We start from the raw sequence: 16,539 nt of genomic DNA, 5'->3' as shown, positions 1-16,539 counted from the left end.
CCTGGGGCAAATAATACATTATATGTTAATAAAATTTTTTTTAAGTTCTCCTCACAAAAAATCCCCCAAATTTATGTTATACACCTGAAACTATTATGTTATATGTCAATTTTATCTCAATTAAAACAAACAACTCTTTAGATTTCTGTCCAGTTAATTAGCAAGCCTAAGTAAAGAGCAGAACAGCAGGAAGCAGATACGTACGCTCTCAGCAGTAGTCCCATTTCCCTTCCTGGAAAACCCTGTAGCTGCTTTCATACAAAATGAGCGGACGATGAGGGCAGACACAAGAAATACTGAGTCACTGTCAGAATCCTCACTTGATAGTTTAGGGAAGATCCAGGACATCAGCACTTTACAAAAACAAACTAAGTCACTAGACCAACCTTCAACCTCCCTTCTTATTTTTTCCAAAAATTCCTGTAATTTTCAACAAGAAGTAGATGAAATGGAGCCAGGTGTCCAAATTGTCCATAGTTGGCTTCATAGGGACAACAGTATAGGCATTCAACACTGGGTATCGCATTGAAATCACATATGGAGCTTTTAAACGACAATGTCCAGCAGCTCCTATGCCAGAAATTCTGAGTCAGCAGGTGTGAGTGGGCACCAGAAGTCTGTGAGGGGAGTAGGGGAGAAACCTGCACAAGCCCTTCTGATGGGGTGGTCTGAGACCTGGAGCTATTAATTTCACGCACTGCCCACTAGGTGGCACTCGTGCTCCCCAAATAGGAAGGAAAATCTGGAAGCTGCTGAAATTTGTAAAAGGTTTGTGCTATGTGCTTCGCATGTGTCTGCCTTTAAAAGTGTACACTGCTATTATTTAAAAATAATAAATGGAAATTTTAAAATGTTTGTTTTACTCACTGCTCCACAATATGGTCCAGAGGATGGGGAATTAGCATCTGGTCCATCGTACAGGATGAGGTAGTTCTGGATACAGTCTCCGGGATCATCAATGCTAATAAAGTAAAAGCTGACAGTGACGGGTCTTCCGGCAGGTGCAGTGATGGCCCATTCACAGTGTGTGTTGTTTGGGTAAGAGTCCGGATAGCCAGGGCTGGTGAAGGAGCCGTTGTCCCCATAGAGCGTTCCACCACAGCCTGCAAGGAAACCAAGGCAGGATGTTTGATTGAACAAAAAGTGGATACCATACCCTTGTGAGGCAATAAGATGGTGACTATTTTCCCAAAATGCTGAGACCCTTGGTTAGAATAGAGAAGGCAGAAAAGCCTTTCCTTGTCGTTTTGTGGGCTACATCCCTCCCACGCCCTCACCACCACCTCCTCCCTCCCTTCCCCCTCCCTCCACCATAGGTTCTGTTCCTCGTTTCTCAGGACATTGGGACCACTCCTTCCAGGACCTTTCTTTGAAAACAGTGGGTTGAGAACACAATGGGAAAACAAAGAACCTGATAAAGTAGCTGAAGAAGAGAGTAATTAATGTCGTTGTGTACTTTTGACTGTGTAGTGCTCTCCCTATACCCTCAGTTGATGATGATGATGGGAGTGAAGTAAAGTTAAAAGTGAAATTCCAGGGCACCTGGGTGGCTCAGTGGGTTAAGCCTCTGCCTTTGGCTCAGGTCCTGGGGTCCTGGGATCGAGCCCCACATCGGGCTCTCTGCTTGGTGGGGAGACTGCTTAGCCCCTCTCTCTCTCTGCCTGCCTCTCTCTGCCTACTTGTGATCTCTATCTGTCATATAAATAAATAAAGTCTTTTTTTTTAAAGTTAAATTCCAAGGCTGAACCCAAAGAGTGTGGCATTGTAGGTTTTGACAAGAATTATTTTGTAAGTGGCTTTCCCGACCTTGTAGCAGACAGTACCAAGACTGACATGCTCAGAGCCAGAGCTCTGTGAGTATTAGTGTTAACTTGTGCATGAACACTGTCATAGTTTAGACCAGAGACCCTGGGGACCCAGATATACTGCTGTGCAGGAAGAAACTGCAAGGAACGGTAGGATTAAAAGGCACTGAGCTGGGTGTCTGACCCCTGGAGGTGTGGTCCTGCTTCTACCACAATCTAGCCATGCTTTCTGGAAAACCCATTAACCTCGTGTTTTATTTCCTCCTCTGCAAAATGAGGGCATTGGAGATCATCTGCAAGCATCTTTAGCTGCCAAGATTTAAATTATTTCTTGTCCCTTAGTCTACTGAAAACACATCATTTTTGTCATTCTTATTTGGAAAGTTTTTACATATTTCTAAACACCTAAGTGGGACATCTCATAAAGATATTCCTCCTCTCTTGAGTTAAATATATGGACATGACTTAAATTCCCTTCAGTTATTTGATAAACTACCAACCAAGCATGCAGGAAGTTACTTACTGCCCTGAAAAAAGCAATTAACCTGACAGGTGCTGCAAGGGGAGAAGCTGCTTGTTTATACCCAAGTATGCATTAGTAACTTGGCTTTTGGTACACATGTGGGCTTTTCTGAATTCTCAGAGAATTACCTTGATGATCAAATCAAAACTTAAAAATACGACAAAATCAGAAATTACAAAAAATTTTAAAATCTGTATCTAATCTATGTTCTATGTGTATATATACATGCACGCCAATATGTCTACATATTACTAGATATGTTCATCTATATGTGTCTGTAGATACATATAGAAACATGTGTCCTACATATGTATATGTAGAAATGAGGAGTGAGAATAGAATTAAAAAGGATTTCTATACTCTCATTGTTAAAAATCTCTGTATTTGTTGGAAAAAAATCAAGTATACAGATGGCTTAGAAGGTAAGATCACTTTTTAAAAAAATTTGTCAGAGAGAGAGAGAGCACACAAGCAGGGGGAGCATCAGGCAGAGGGAGAAGCAGGCTCCCCGCTGAGGAGGGAACCTGATGCAGGGCTCAGTGGCAGGACCCTGGGATCATGACCTGAGCTGAAGGCAGACGTTTAACCACCCAGGTGTCCTGGTATGGTCACTTTTAATTATCTTTTCTTATTAGACCCCCTATGTTTTTCTCACCTACATCAATTTCCTTTACAAAGTGCAAGTGTCTTACCAGAGGGTGACGAGGTCCAGAGAATTTCATACCCGCGGCTGGAAGTTGCACTGTCACTCTTAAACCGTAGATATAGTTCATGGTTCTGAGAGAAGATGGGGTTTGGCAGCAGAGCTCCACAGTAGGTGCCAAGTAATGGTGAACTGCTATCACTTCCATTTCTTACCTGGAAAAGTGAGCCATTAATGACTATACCTAAGCATATTATCCTTTCTTCTCTGATTTTTCATTGTTCCCCATTGACACATGAGACAATGTGAATGACAACCTCTTTTGGAAAATCTTTGTCTTCTTAAGAATGAAAACACACCCAGAAGTCATGTTCTCTTGCAAAGGAGAGAAACATCCAGTATGTAGATCAAAAACCATTTGCGTTTGAATTCAGAAATATCTGTGAATTTCAAAAAGATTGGAGAGGGATATCGCCTGCTCCATTTCCAGTCACTTCTGTTATGCTTTATTCATATACTGTGTGTCTGCCTTTTTCCCTCTGAAAATTGCTTGGCTATGAAGGGGTTATGAAAGAAAAAGAGCAATGTACAAAGTATAATAAAGCTCAAAACCAAAGGAATTTTGGGATGGGAAAAAGACACAATTCAATAAATCTATAAAATCTGACTGTTAGGTAATTTAAAAAACATAGCCTGAAGCTGAATAGATTTTTTTTTTTTAATTCACTGCTTAGAGTAGATGCATGTGAAAACAGGAAATGAGTCAGTGGGTAAGTACAGGTAACTGCAGGGAACTCAACCACCTATTGTCCTCAGAGCTCCTTCTGCGCCTTCTCAGCCGTCCGACTCTGAGGAGGACTCCTGAGGAGTACTGAAGAAATGTTATCCAGGCATCACAGACCTAGAACCAGCTCAACATGTATGAACGGTGGTTTCAATGACACATGTATTCAAATTCTTGGAAGTTCCTCCATTCCTCTATAATTTCATCATCTAACATTTCGTTAAGTGCTGTTGTCTTCAGTCATGGAGGTTCTTCAGAAGTGCCATGGCTGGTCTTACTGGATGGTGTTGACAGAGAGTGAGATCTTTTTAGCTGATGGAGCGGCATTGGGAGACGATAGTGTCTTTCTGGTGCATTTTGGATTATTCTTTTAAGTGGCCTTGCGGTGCATGGAGCAGCCAGTGAACCACCCGCAGACAGACATGGCCACCATATTCAGGAAGGCTGGAGAGCCAGACCCGTTCCCACTCTATCTTAACCTTGGGTCTCTTTCCTCTGCGTCCCATTTCAGAAAGCTCTGCTCTGAGAGAAGTGGGGTGTCATTTCCAACTAGCATCCTCTCCATTTTCCTCTGCACAGGAAGAATGGGACAATGAGAGCAATAAACATCTCTGACCCATTAGAGGGCCCTGAAGAGGGAGGTGAAGGCACTAAAAACACATGCGGATTCCAGGTGGGATCCAGAGCTTTGCTTTTATGTGGTCATAATCCGGTCACAGTCCTCATCAAGAAATTTCTGTTCTGGGCACAATTAATGTGAATGAAATGGTGAGTGTGGCGCATAAGGCTGCCAATAAACCATCCCAGCAGAAGCGGCTGTACTTTACCGGGCCGACTTATGATTTCCTTTCTTTGCTTATAGGGTTTTCAAAACCAACGTCTGTGGAATAGGAAAGACAGCTGGGAGGTGGGGCTCCCACCTCCAGCGCTGGAGTGCTAGCCTACGCGTGCCAGCATCCAGAGGAAAATAACTCCCGTCACCAATGCTCAGCCCAGGCTGGAACCAAGGGTGGCTGTGATGTGATTCCAAACGGGTGGGATTGTTCTGTCCTTTCTCTGTATCCCCTCCTCTGGCTTCTGCTTTCCATTTCACATAAGGGTGAGGCACGAAGGTCTGAGTTCCATGCCCTGACTGACACAAACAGTCTCATCTTCGTCTCCTCCTTTCCTCCCTGCTACATCCATCCTTCCCCACTCCCTAGCATGGCATGGGTCTGCCATGATAAAAGATTCAAGCTTCCTTCAAGTACTCATTACACTATGGATTAAGGATTCTCATTAACAAAGGATTTCTGTAGGGGCGAGCTCCCCAGGATATTAAGACAAGCGAACAGATGTAGAGGAGGAAACTGTGTGGAAACTGTACTGAAGACTCTTGTGTACATGAGACAAAGCCCATTCAGAGCACCTCTGAGAAGGTTTACATTCAAATTCCATCCACAGAGGAATTCAGCGTCTTTGGCTATCCAAGTCTTCAGGGACATCGCAGTTTACTGCCTAAGAATGAATACATCCAAAAGAGTTTGCAAAGGACATGCAAGTGAGCTCCGGGGTTTTCATGGTAAAATGTAGGCACTGCGCTCCACACAGTGACTACCTCAGTTACGGGCTCATTCAGAACAGCCTCCTCCTGCGAACAACAATATAAGGGTTCTCACTTCAACACTGTAGGTTGTGCGGAGTGGGAAGGACGCAGGGGACCCTCTTGTGGTGGGGCTGGGGACTTACAGAGGGGCAAGCGCTCCTGGAGCTTGGTTCTGCTTCTTCCGGACACTGGATGGTTCCCTCTGAACCCACACATCACCTCCTTCAGGAAACTTCTCTGTCCCCATACTGAATTAGGTGCTCCTAACCATGCTGACTCTGTTGTATGTGACCTATTTCCTGTCTTTCCTAGGGACTGTGAGCCTCCTGGGGGCCCTATGTCTTGCTCCCTATTCCATTTCTGGTGCCTGGACCCAGAAGATGCTTGGTACATATTCATGGCATGAAAGAATAATGATCAAATTATGAACAAATAAGGGATCCATGATTAGAAGTAGCAGAGACAAAGGTGAAAAATCTTCAGCAATCCATATGTTAAATAGTTCATTTACTAGGGCACCTGAGTGACTCAGTCAGTTAAGTGTCTGCCTTCAGCTCAGGTCATGATCCCAGGGTCCTGGGATCGAGTCCCATATCAGGCTCCTTGCTCATCAGGGAGCCTGCTTCTCCGTCTTTCTCTGCCTGCTGCTCCCCGTGCTTGTGCTCTCCCTCTTTCTCGAGTAAATGAATTATTTATTTTTTAAGATTTTATTTATTTATTTGAGAGAGAGAAACAGTGAGCAAGAGAGAGCACAAGCTGGGGGAAGAGGCAGAGGGAGAGGGAGAAACAGACTCCCCACTCAGCAGGGAGCCCAATGCCGGGCTCAATCCCAGGACCCTGGAACCATGACCTGAGCCAAAGGCAGGTGCTCAGACTGAACCACCCAGGCACCCCTTAAATAGTTCACTTATATGATAACCAAATGTATGTTACCTCCAAGAAATCATGTGTGCATTCACTGGAGTCCTCAATACCAAACGAATGAAAAAAGAGGGAAATGGTGTGGTTCTGAGGGGCTGTGAGGGTAACCGTGCAATCCAAGTTATTGTCATAATTATCTGGCCATCCAGGGCTCTTCAGATGGCCGAAAGCCTTGTTATAGTCTCTGTTGCAACCTTGGAGAAAAAAAAAATTCACAATTAATGTATGCCTCCCAATATTTCGTGCTCTTTCAACCTGACGGGAAGAATTCAGAAAGATGATCAAATTTGAACAAACTTCAGAAAAAAGCTAATCCAGCCCTTTCACTTCCCTTTGAGAAAAGTGAGGTCAGAGGAAGCAAGGTATGGCACAGAGAGCAAATGTAATGCAGCGTCTCCCTCCCCTAACATAACATCCCCACAGAAATCTGAAACGTGAGCCTCCTCCTTTGAAGGAGGATGTTCCAGCATTCTCTGTACTGTTCCAGTCACACTGAAGTGAAGTGGGCTGACGTCCAGTCTTTTGCAGGCAAAAGTCTCTGCATCCAAGACAGACTTTTGTCTGAGGATTTCCATTTACATCCTCAGAGGAATTGCTTGTTCTGATAAAATCGGTAAGTTGCTGTTCTTTATCATTTTGGGTAAAAATAGGCAAAAACCACCCAAAATACTTCTATTCATGTTTTAATCAACAGCAGCTTTGGTTTCAATCAAGCTGGAAATGAACATCAAATAACGTCCTCTGGAAATAAACTTCTTAGCCATGATCATAATCAAATTACCCTTTCAGGGGCGCCTGGGTGGCTCAGTGGGTTAAGCGTCTGCCTTTGGCTCAGGTCATGGTCTCAGGGTCCTGAGATCTAGCCCCGCACCGAGCTCTCTGCTCGGTGGAGCGCCGGCTTCCCCTCTCTCTCTCTGACTGCCTCTCTGCCTACTTGTAATCTGTCTGTCAAATAAATAAATAATCTTAAAAAATATATATATATATATAATTTGAGATATGAGATATATATATATCTCATATCTCAAATTACCCTTTTGGAACTTTTTGGCTTTTACAAAATAACTTCCTACAGTGAGTTCCATAAGCAGTCAGGTGGATAATTAGTAAAACAACGGGTATAAACTTAAATTAACTCCATGAACTTCGAAGAATATGCCGACACTCTGATCACTGCAGGCAGCATCATTCGCTTTACCTCAGAAACCAGCTTGAGGAACCGGCTAAAGGGGGCCCCGCTTCTAGTTAAAATTCTCGCTGTGGGTGTGGTTCACGTCACTGGACTCCCACGCACGCACGGGAGCGGGTTCTAGCGGGAATGGTGGCCGTGGGGGCTTCCGGGCTCACCTGCAATCTGATAGGTGAAACGCACGCCGGAGTCTGCGCTGAGGACCTCGGCCTTGAAGACGACGACTGCCGTGCTCCCGGAAGAATAGAACGTTGGCGCCGCCGAAGCATTTCCGCCACAGACCGGAAGTCCTGGATTTACGTGACCCTGAAACGAAATGGAAGCCACGTCACCCTAGATTTGGTTTCAAAAGAGAATAGGTCGTAGTGGAAACTAAACTCCATATAAAATTATGGCTTAAATCCGCAGCCATGAGGGGGTGGCGGGGGTGGTGCCAGGGTCGCTCCGTGGGTTAAGTGCCCGCCTTTGGCTCTCAGGTCGTTATCTGGGGGTCCTGGGATGGAGCCCTGTGTTGGGCTCCCTGCTCAGCGGGGAGTCTGCTTCTCCCTCTCCTTCTGCCCCTCCTCTGTGCCTGTGCTCACTCTCTTTCCTTCCTCTCTCAAATAAATAAATAAAATCATTAAAAAAAATTCAGACATGGAAACCAGTTACAGTGTTCAAAGCCCTGGGCAACCAGGCTCATGGTGGCCTTAGAATCCACAAATGTCTCACGTTCCCTGAGGGGCAGGAGGGCGAGGCCAAGTTTCTGCTGAAACCAGGAGACAGACACTGTGTGGGACAAGACCCTTTCCCCCTCATGCAGCTTCACAGCCAAAGGCCTGTGAGGTTGCTCTAAGCACATGTAGGCTGACCGAGCTCCACACAGCCCCCCTGGGTCTCCCCATTTTCCTGAACCCCAGAAGCCTAACCCAGCACAGCTCCCAGCCCTCCCCACCCCTGAGCTCATCTAACCGTACTTGGCAACACTGGGACTCCCCACAAGGCAGCCCTTCCCTGCAATGAGGTCCCTGTTTCCCCTTCCTGTAACCTGGGCCTCCCTCCTCACCTCTCAAGAGAACAGGCTAATGGGCTCCAGTGCCTACCCATCCTTGCATGAAGACCACTGGCACCAAAGTTAAGACATTTGCTGCCTCTCACTCTTGCATGCCCACTGACAGGTCTGCTTCCCACTCGTGTTTGCAAGCTCCCCTTGCTGATGCCTGTTTTTACCCACCATCCCCCTGCCCCCAGTCTCCTGCTGCTGGTCCTTTCCTAACCTTGCCTGTGGCCTCCTCTGAACTTTCACGGCAATGTTAACTGCCACTGTATACATCCACACGTAGCCTTTCCACTTTGTAGCCTTGAGTGAAGCTTGGGTCCTCTGCAGCCTGCTGGTGGAAGCCATTCTCTTCCCACAGTCCACAATCCTTGAGGAGGAAGAGCGGTGGAGTTCTGGGGGGAGGGTGTCTCCAGGTCCCTCCCTGCAGTCCCTACCCTTGCATCAACATCAGTTCTCCTCTGAGGGTCTCTACATCTGGCCTAAGATTCCTCTCACCCTTCTCACCATTCTCGCTTTCCCTCTGGTGACCTTCCTTCATTAAAGACTGCTGTCTCAGCTCCTCGTTGTCCCCTGCACCCCGCTTCCTTTCTCAACCCTCAGAGGTTTCAGTGTCTTTATAGGGGATCCGCCAACACCCTAATCTGCATTCCTCACTTCCAGGGACTTTCACCTCCGCTCCCTATGGTTGCCTACGCCAGCTCTGCGCCATCTGTCACGCCTCTGTCACACGATCCTGCCATGAACTTCCAACTGTATCTTCTCCTCTTACTCTCAGACACCAGGAGCGTTCCAATTTCTCCCAGTTATCCGTCACTTTCCTATCTTTCCTCCCAACCTACCCAGGCTGAAACCCTTTGTTCTTTCCTTTAGTCATTCAGTCGAAGGACATTATTCATTCATGATAAATGCTGGGTCTTCTTTGGGGCCCATCCAGCCGCTGTTACGATCCAGAGCTGTTTTGTGCCCTGTACATAGCCTTTGCCTACTCAGAGGGGAGTCTGGCCTGATTCCCATCACATCAGCTTTGGGAAGCAATGGGAAATTGAAATAGCTTTAACCAAAGGACCTTGTTCTGCTTGGCGTGAAGACCTTGTAGGAAGGCTACCGCCAGGGAATTTGAAAACCACTGCCGACCGAATGGTGATCACCTCACACCTTGGCCACAGTGGGAGCCTGGGATATGTCTCAGTGCCTGTGTTTCTGGAGATCGAATAAATACAGTGCTCAGCAGCCAGCTCCTCTCAGCCCTCTCCAACTGGAGTCAGCCAAACTGGATTTTTCTACCGCCACCAAGATCCATGTGTAAACTAGGGGAGTCTGGGTTAATAGTAAGGAGGACGCCCAAAACTCAGGAAGGGATAGATCAGACCCTCTGCTATTGCCAGCCTGTGGGAGGTTGACTATGACACTGTGGGAAGGACCTGAGGCAGATTAGTTGCTCCTCAAACTGCTCAAAGACGATGCAGGAACTCCTGGGGGGTTCTCCCAGGGGCCCATCCCCAGTCATGACTCCACACTTTACACATTCTCCGTGGATAAACTCATGACTTGTGTGATTTCAGCTACTGACCCATGCATGGAATGATGACACCCAACTCTTTAGGCCTTCTGTTACTATTACGTCTCTTCATCCAACTGTCTTCTCAACATCCTAGCCCATGGACAATTCTCTCTCTCTTCTTTTTTTTTTTTAAACAAAAACAATTTTTTTCTTTTGTTCTCTCTTACATGACCATGAATATAGTCCCATCGGACTGGTGTCAAACAGCCTTGTAACTGATCTCCCTGTGTTCCACACTGATCCCCTCAGTTCATCCTAGCCGCAGCTGCACAGGTGTTTCTCTGAGTATGGTCCTTGGAGCACCAGCGGCAGAACACTGAAGATGTTCATCAGAAATTTCGATGACTAGACCCTATGTGGGGAACTCAGTATTGGAGGGCAGGGCCCTGGTGTATGCATTTTATCTAGACACCCGGATGTTTCTTATGCACAAGGAAGTTTGAGAGCTCCTCCCCTACAAGACCAAGTACAAGTTTCTTGATCCCTTTAATATATGGCTGTATATGCATGGTTTGGATTCATTAAGCTGGAGGTAGGTTTGAGAATTTATTAATTATGCCCTCATTATTTCCAGTGTTTTGTAAATACTGGTGAAAAAAAACAGATGGGACTGTCCTGTGTCTTCTGATCATTACCTCAGGTGAGTCCTGAAACTCTAGATAATTCCGGTTGCAGTCCTCAGAGTGCAGCCGCAGGGCCAACACTGTTATCTTGACCTGCTGATGCGGAGGGGCTTCAAGGACCCAAGTACACACGGAAAGCGGGATTTCTGGGTTTGATGAATTGGGTGATGAAAAACTTTGCGGGGCCCAAGTTGCATTATACATTCCACCACAAGGCACTGAGAGAAGAGAACAGCTTATAAGACAAATTTTACTCATGGGTCCACACACACACACAATATTTAAAATTTAGCCTTCCCTACCCTTCCAGCCCAAAGAATTGTAGTTACATCATTCTATAAAGAAGGTAGAGTAATTTTCACTAAGAATCATGACAAATTTAGGGGCATCTGGGTGGCTCAGTCAGTTAAGTGTTTGCTTTTGGCACAGGTCATGATCCTGGGGTCCTGGGATCGAGCCCCCATTGGGATCCCTGCTCAGCGGGAAGCCTGCTTCTCCTTTTCCTCTGACCCTCCCCCCAACACCTGCTCGTGCCCCCTCTCTCTCTCTTAAATACGATCTTTAAAACAACAACAACAAAAAGAGAATCATACCTAATTTGTATCACCGATTAACCACAGAGTAATTAACATGGTATTCAGAAACTGACATTGAGTTTAGATAGGAATTAACTCTGGATTTAGTAATTAACATTGAGTTTAGTAATTAACATTGCATTTGTAGAAGCATAGCATTATTTTTAGTGCATAAGTACATGTTTCATAAAACATAAAAATGTCTCCATTTACTCACTGTCCATGATGGTATACGTAGCATTAAATCCTTCCCTTTCTAAAGTTGCGTCACTGACAAACTGAAGCGTCAGGAAGTTACCAGAAGAGAAAAAGGGAGCAGGTACAGTGGAACCGCAAAATGTTCCAGCTAAGTTGGCATTTTCACTATCTCCATCATACAACTGAAAAGAAACATAGTTCATCCGCTTTCCATTACTCACAAAGAAGTTGCATATTTTACACTGAAATGGACATGGAGTCACACCAGGTCATGATGAAGAAACTTAGACTGATGTCATTAGAGCGAGTTTTAACCTAGGAACAGCTGCTATTGAATTGATGCTATTTAGTGATTTTCAGTAAAAACCTGGTATGATGCCTACAAATCCTTTCTCACTAGGAAAGTCCTATCTGACTTAGAACTACTGTGTCATTAGAGTCAGCAGAAGCATCACTGTCCCCGCCCTGTGGCCCTCACCGTCATGTAGCTGCAAGCCCCTGAGATCTCGTGCCTGGGTTCTCACTGCTGACTCCCTGGTTCCATTCTTGTCCCCTTTTAGCTTCTCCTCAAGAGGTGAGTCACAGGATACAGTTAAAATGTAACTCAGACCAGGTCACTGCTCAGAACCTTCCTAGCTGCTTACCAGCCACTCAATAGGAAAGCTAAAGCCATTACAGTGGCCATCAAGGCCTGAGAGCTCCTGCTCTCCATGCCACCCCTGACTGTCCCCAACTGATACCTAACTGTCTCCACATCATTCTCTCTGCTCCTTGAGTACACCAGGCTTGCTGCTGCTTTATGGCTGTGGCATTTGCAGAACATTCCTCTGCTAGAACATTCCTCTTCTATACAACTATATCATTCACTTCTCTTCGTTGCTGCAGGACTTTACTCAAACATCACTGACTCACTAAAGCCACCCTGACCGCCCTCCTTAAAGTGTGAACTTGCTCCCAATTTCTTTTCTCCCTTCCTGCTTTGTTCTTTCTTTAGAGCATGCCTTTATCTTCACATAGTACATATATTATTTATATTATTGTCTTTTCTCTGAAGATGACACTAGTTCCATGGAAACACAGGTTGCTGTCCAATCTGTGCCCTGCAGAGTCCCCAGTTTTTAGAAAGCACACAAAAGGCACCCAGTACATGTCTAATAAATGAAGAGTGCTTTGGTCCCTTTCTCCCACCACCCACCCATCCTGGACCTATCTCCCCCTACATTAGCTGCTCCTAGCATGGGGAACAATTCCTCTCTCCCCAGCTCTGGAAGGGGCCACTCCCTCTTGTCATGTGGTCTCAGCTCAAATGTCACCTCCTCAGAGAACTGAACTCTATGGTACATGGCTGGAACTCCAACATCTCTTTTCTTATTACAATCAAAACACATCTTATTTGTTGCTTATTTACTTTTTCTCGTCTCTCTCCCAATAAAAATGTGATTCCCCTGGGTGGGAAGACTGATTATTCACTATGGCGTCACCAGCATCCAGAAAAACTCCCAGCCATAGGAACCTTCAACAAACACCTGTCAAAACAGTGGACACCTAAATTTCTTTCAAGCCTATGACCCGAAATTCAGTTTCTCCAGCTGAGTCAGCTTCACGGTATTTCTAAAACAAGTATGTGTGTGTAGATCCAAACACTGAATTTATAACAGCACTACGGTGTGTTATAAACTCCAAAATACTCATGATCACTGACATTATTCTAAAATGGTAGGAATGTATAGAGTCATTTAAAAATAAACAGAAAAGTCAATCGACCACTAGGTGGCACTGTCTCTCCTGTTTACATGGGATTTTAGTAAATTTAGAGCCAGAAGAGACTGGAGAGTTGGATAATCTTATCCCCCTCATTTTATAGAAGAGGAGATGTGCCAAATTTTAGGTAATGTCCATTTTCTGGTAAACACGTTAAAACACTGCGATAATGGCTGCCACCTGTATCATCAAATTCATACTCACAAGCATTTTTATTTTTTATTTTTATTTTTTATTTATTTTTATTCTCTTCCTCTGTGCTAGGTCCTATGTGTACAAGGATGTATAAGGCACTTTCCATACATTCAATACATTCATTGACACTAACTGGTAAGAGAGATCCATACACTGAAAAAAAAAATATGTATATATATATATATATATATGTCAATTCTAAAGGTGAATTTAAATGTAATAAGAGAACCCAGATGATGGAGTCAGGAAAGATCTCAGGCATTTGAAGAGGCATCTAAAATTAGGTGGAAACCTCCCATACCTAAAGAGGAAGAAGGGCATCCCAACCTACAGAACGTGGTGTGGACGGCCTCAGAAGCGTGCAAGAGGCATGTAAGAGACCACAACTCACTCGGGCTGCCTGGCATTTGGGTGAGAGGATGCAGGACTGAGCCAGCACCCTGGGACACAGCCTCGGAGTTCCTTAGGTCTCGTGAGAAAGATACTGCGTCTTCTGGGACCTGATTTGGTTTCTGAATAGAAAACTGCTAAATGTGACAGACAGAAATTGCATAGTACCTGGCCTCCCGCTGCTGTGTGCATCGGTTCACTACAGGACGATTTCTTGTAATTGAGCTGAACTGGACAGCCGGTGGCCTCTGGACCACTGACACCAGCTTCCAGACTCCTGTGCAGCCGGAGCCAGTATTCCTCCACCTGCGCTCCCAGCCCCTGATGACGCGTAGACCTCCACGAAGGAAGGTAGCTCCAGGGTGTGTGGCAGGAGGCACACCGTGCAATGAAGGTGGGGAATCATATGGACTAGGATGTAAACGGTGCCCTGAGGACCAGGCCCTTAAGACCCGCACAATCTCACACGGCTATACATTTCATTCTGGGGGGACCCGCCACCCGTCATAACTCCATCAGGCTTGGAGCCTGGATTATGTTCTAAGGTGGGTGGATAAGTGCTAAGAAGGATTGTGTGTTTTCTCAGCTGTAAAAACTCAGATAATGGAGCATTTAAGAATCTACTTAAGATCCTGAAGGAATTGCTCACAGAGATAGCCTCTGACTACAACTACTACCAGATCCTGTTCTTTATCTGGCTGTTAATTTGAACAGGAGGAGAAAGTGGGGAAGGCCATGCTGGGATTTTACTTTCTCTGAACTTTTAATGCAAAAGGGCAATAATACAATAAGGGCAACATTGGACTTTAATTGATTTCAAATTTAACTTAATCATTTTGGACATTAATTTTCTTAGGACTTTATCTTTTAATATTTCCTTGGGAATGGGACAACAACAGGATTTTTATATTCTTATCTGGAGCGTCCCTATGCTGCATTTTAGAGTATCGCCATGAATTTTTTTATTTTACTGGGGAGTTTTGGTTAGGGTCTGCCAGACATGCCTGGGGGTAATTTGGGACGGGAAAGAGAACAGAGAGTGGTTTTTCAGATTTGGGGTTGAACTCTGACCCATTTCAGAATCTTATGGGGAAAAATGTCCTGTTGGTCCTGGTGGTCTCAGAAGGGGCCACAAGAAGCAGTGATTAGAATCAGTTCTGTAAATACAGGAGGTTTTATATTATTTTTTAAATTTTTATTTATTTATTTTATCTTGATGTTCTTTTCCAGTGCCTAGAGTAGTGTCTAGAATATAGTAGGTATTCAAATAGACATTTACTGAATGAATGAATGAATGAATGAAGAAATGAATGAATGGTAGGGACTAGCTCAGGGAACCCAATGCCTTGATAGAATGCAGATTTCCTAACGCTGACTGCCCACAGACTGAATGGTTAAGACTTCACCAGTGGGTGAAGACAGAGGTACTCATGGGAGTAGGGTTGCAAGCATGTCATGTTTTCTGGGTCATCACGATAATTCGGGGCTATGACTGACATTTAGTGTGTAGAAGCCACACTGCAGGTCCCATCCTGCAATTCAGAGGACAGTTCTGCAAACTGAAGATTTACTATGTCCCTTGTAACTTTTCAACGTCCGGCCAGACATTTGTATAATAAAACTGTTCATTGTTGTGAAATCCCAGAACCTAAATCCATACTCTACAGAATGTAAAAACATTTCACATAGTTTTAATAGGCACCAAATTTCCAAGAATGCAGTTACTGTGTCTGTGGAAGGAAGACTGGACTTTGTTTTGTTTAGAAAAATTTTTTTGAGTTTTTCCACTATTTTGGAAATTCCTATGGCAGACGGTGAGGATACTGGCATTTAAGTTGCAACTACAGCCTGTCACTATTCGTTTAAATGGATACTTTTGCATTTGCCGTGATCCCACCTAGAAGAATTGGACTACTTTATCATGAGGCATAATACAGCTGAAGCAGAGCATTTATGTATTTAGGTCTGCACTATTTTACATACTCTCCTCTTAGTCCTCCTTCTCCCTGCATTTAGTACATTATATTACGCTTTTGAAGCTATGTGTATGGGTAGGTTATAGCATAGATGATCTCCCCTTCAGAGAGTCAAGGAAGCACCATGAAATAGCCACCACTTGGCTATTCAAGTGGGCATGGATTAGATTGGGAAGACGCTGGGAAGTGTTAGGAAGGAGCCATTTCCTTTGCACTAGCTCCATACTTCGCGGCAGAGGAACGTCAGTTAGGGTCACAGCCCTGAGCCCTTCCTGCCATTTCTCTCCCTGCTCACCATAAGAGAAAATGACTGCACTGCTGGCAGATTGGTGGGTCATACACTACAGAGCTGCAAGTCCATCCTTCCCTCTTTCTCTCTGGCGGCCCCCCAACAACAAGTGTGCTTCTCTGACATTCCTCCGAAATCCAGCTCAGCCATCCCAGGGAGACAACCTCTCCTGAATCCCCAAATGACTCAATTATACCTACTCTACTTTTGTTCATTGCTTATATTTATTGCTTTTGTCTTGTTGTGTGATAATTTATATGCTTACGTGAGAACCTCCTCCACTTTCCTGACAGCAACTTGGGGAATCCTATCTTTAACCTTTCTGTACCTCTGCCGTGGGGTGCCTGACACATCGCTGTGCCACATGACCCTTTATGGAATGGACGTGATGTTAATTTCAACAGAAATGCTTGGTGAAACACATAGTCACGATGTACTGCAGTTACCATAGTAATTTTTCAAATCAACCCTTCCGAAAATAA

The 16,539-nt window shown here is 44.9% G+C and overlaps 1 protein-coding gene across 1 annotated transcript in view; it reads right to left on the bottom strand.

Moving 5' to 3' along the window:
* Positions 1-16,539, bottom strand: part of LOC111155560 (cubilin) — a 257,013-nt gene that overhangs the window by 2,346 nt on the left and 238,128 nt on the right. Inside the window, exons 61-66 of the mRNA XM_022515785.1 lie at positions 11,466-11,628; positions 10,686-10,891; positions 7,609-7,756; positions 6,274-6,455; positions 3,021-3,186; positions 868-1,103 (exon numbers count right to left, since the gene is read on the bottom strand). Of these exons, the coding sequence (XP_022371493.1) occupies positions 868-1,103; positions 3,021-3,186; positions 6,274-6,455; positions 7,609-7,756; positions 10,686-10,891; positions 11,466-11,628 (1,101 nt within the window). The remainder of the gene's footprint in view (positions 1-867; positions 1,104-3,020; positions 3,187-6,273; positions 6,456-7,608; positions 7,757-10,685; positions 10,892-11,465; positions 11,629-16,539) is intronic.

Source organism: Enhydra lutris, unplaced genomic scaffold (assembly GCF_002288905.1).
Source record: "Enhydra lutris kenyoni isolate GAN:26980312 unplaced genomic scaffold, ASM228890v2 scaffoldscaffold42, whole genome shotgun sequence".
Taxonomy (NCBI): Eukaryota; Metazoa; Chordata; class Mammalia; order Carnivora; family Mustelidae; genus Enhydra; species Enhydra lutris.
Note: the sequence above shows the minus strand (reverse complement) of the source record. Positions and strands in the feature narration are given on the sequence as shown.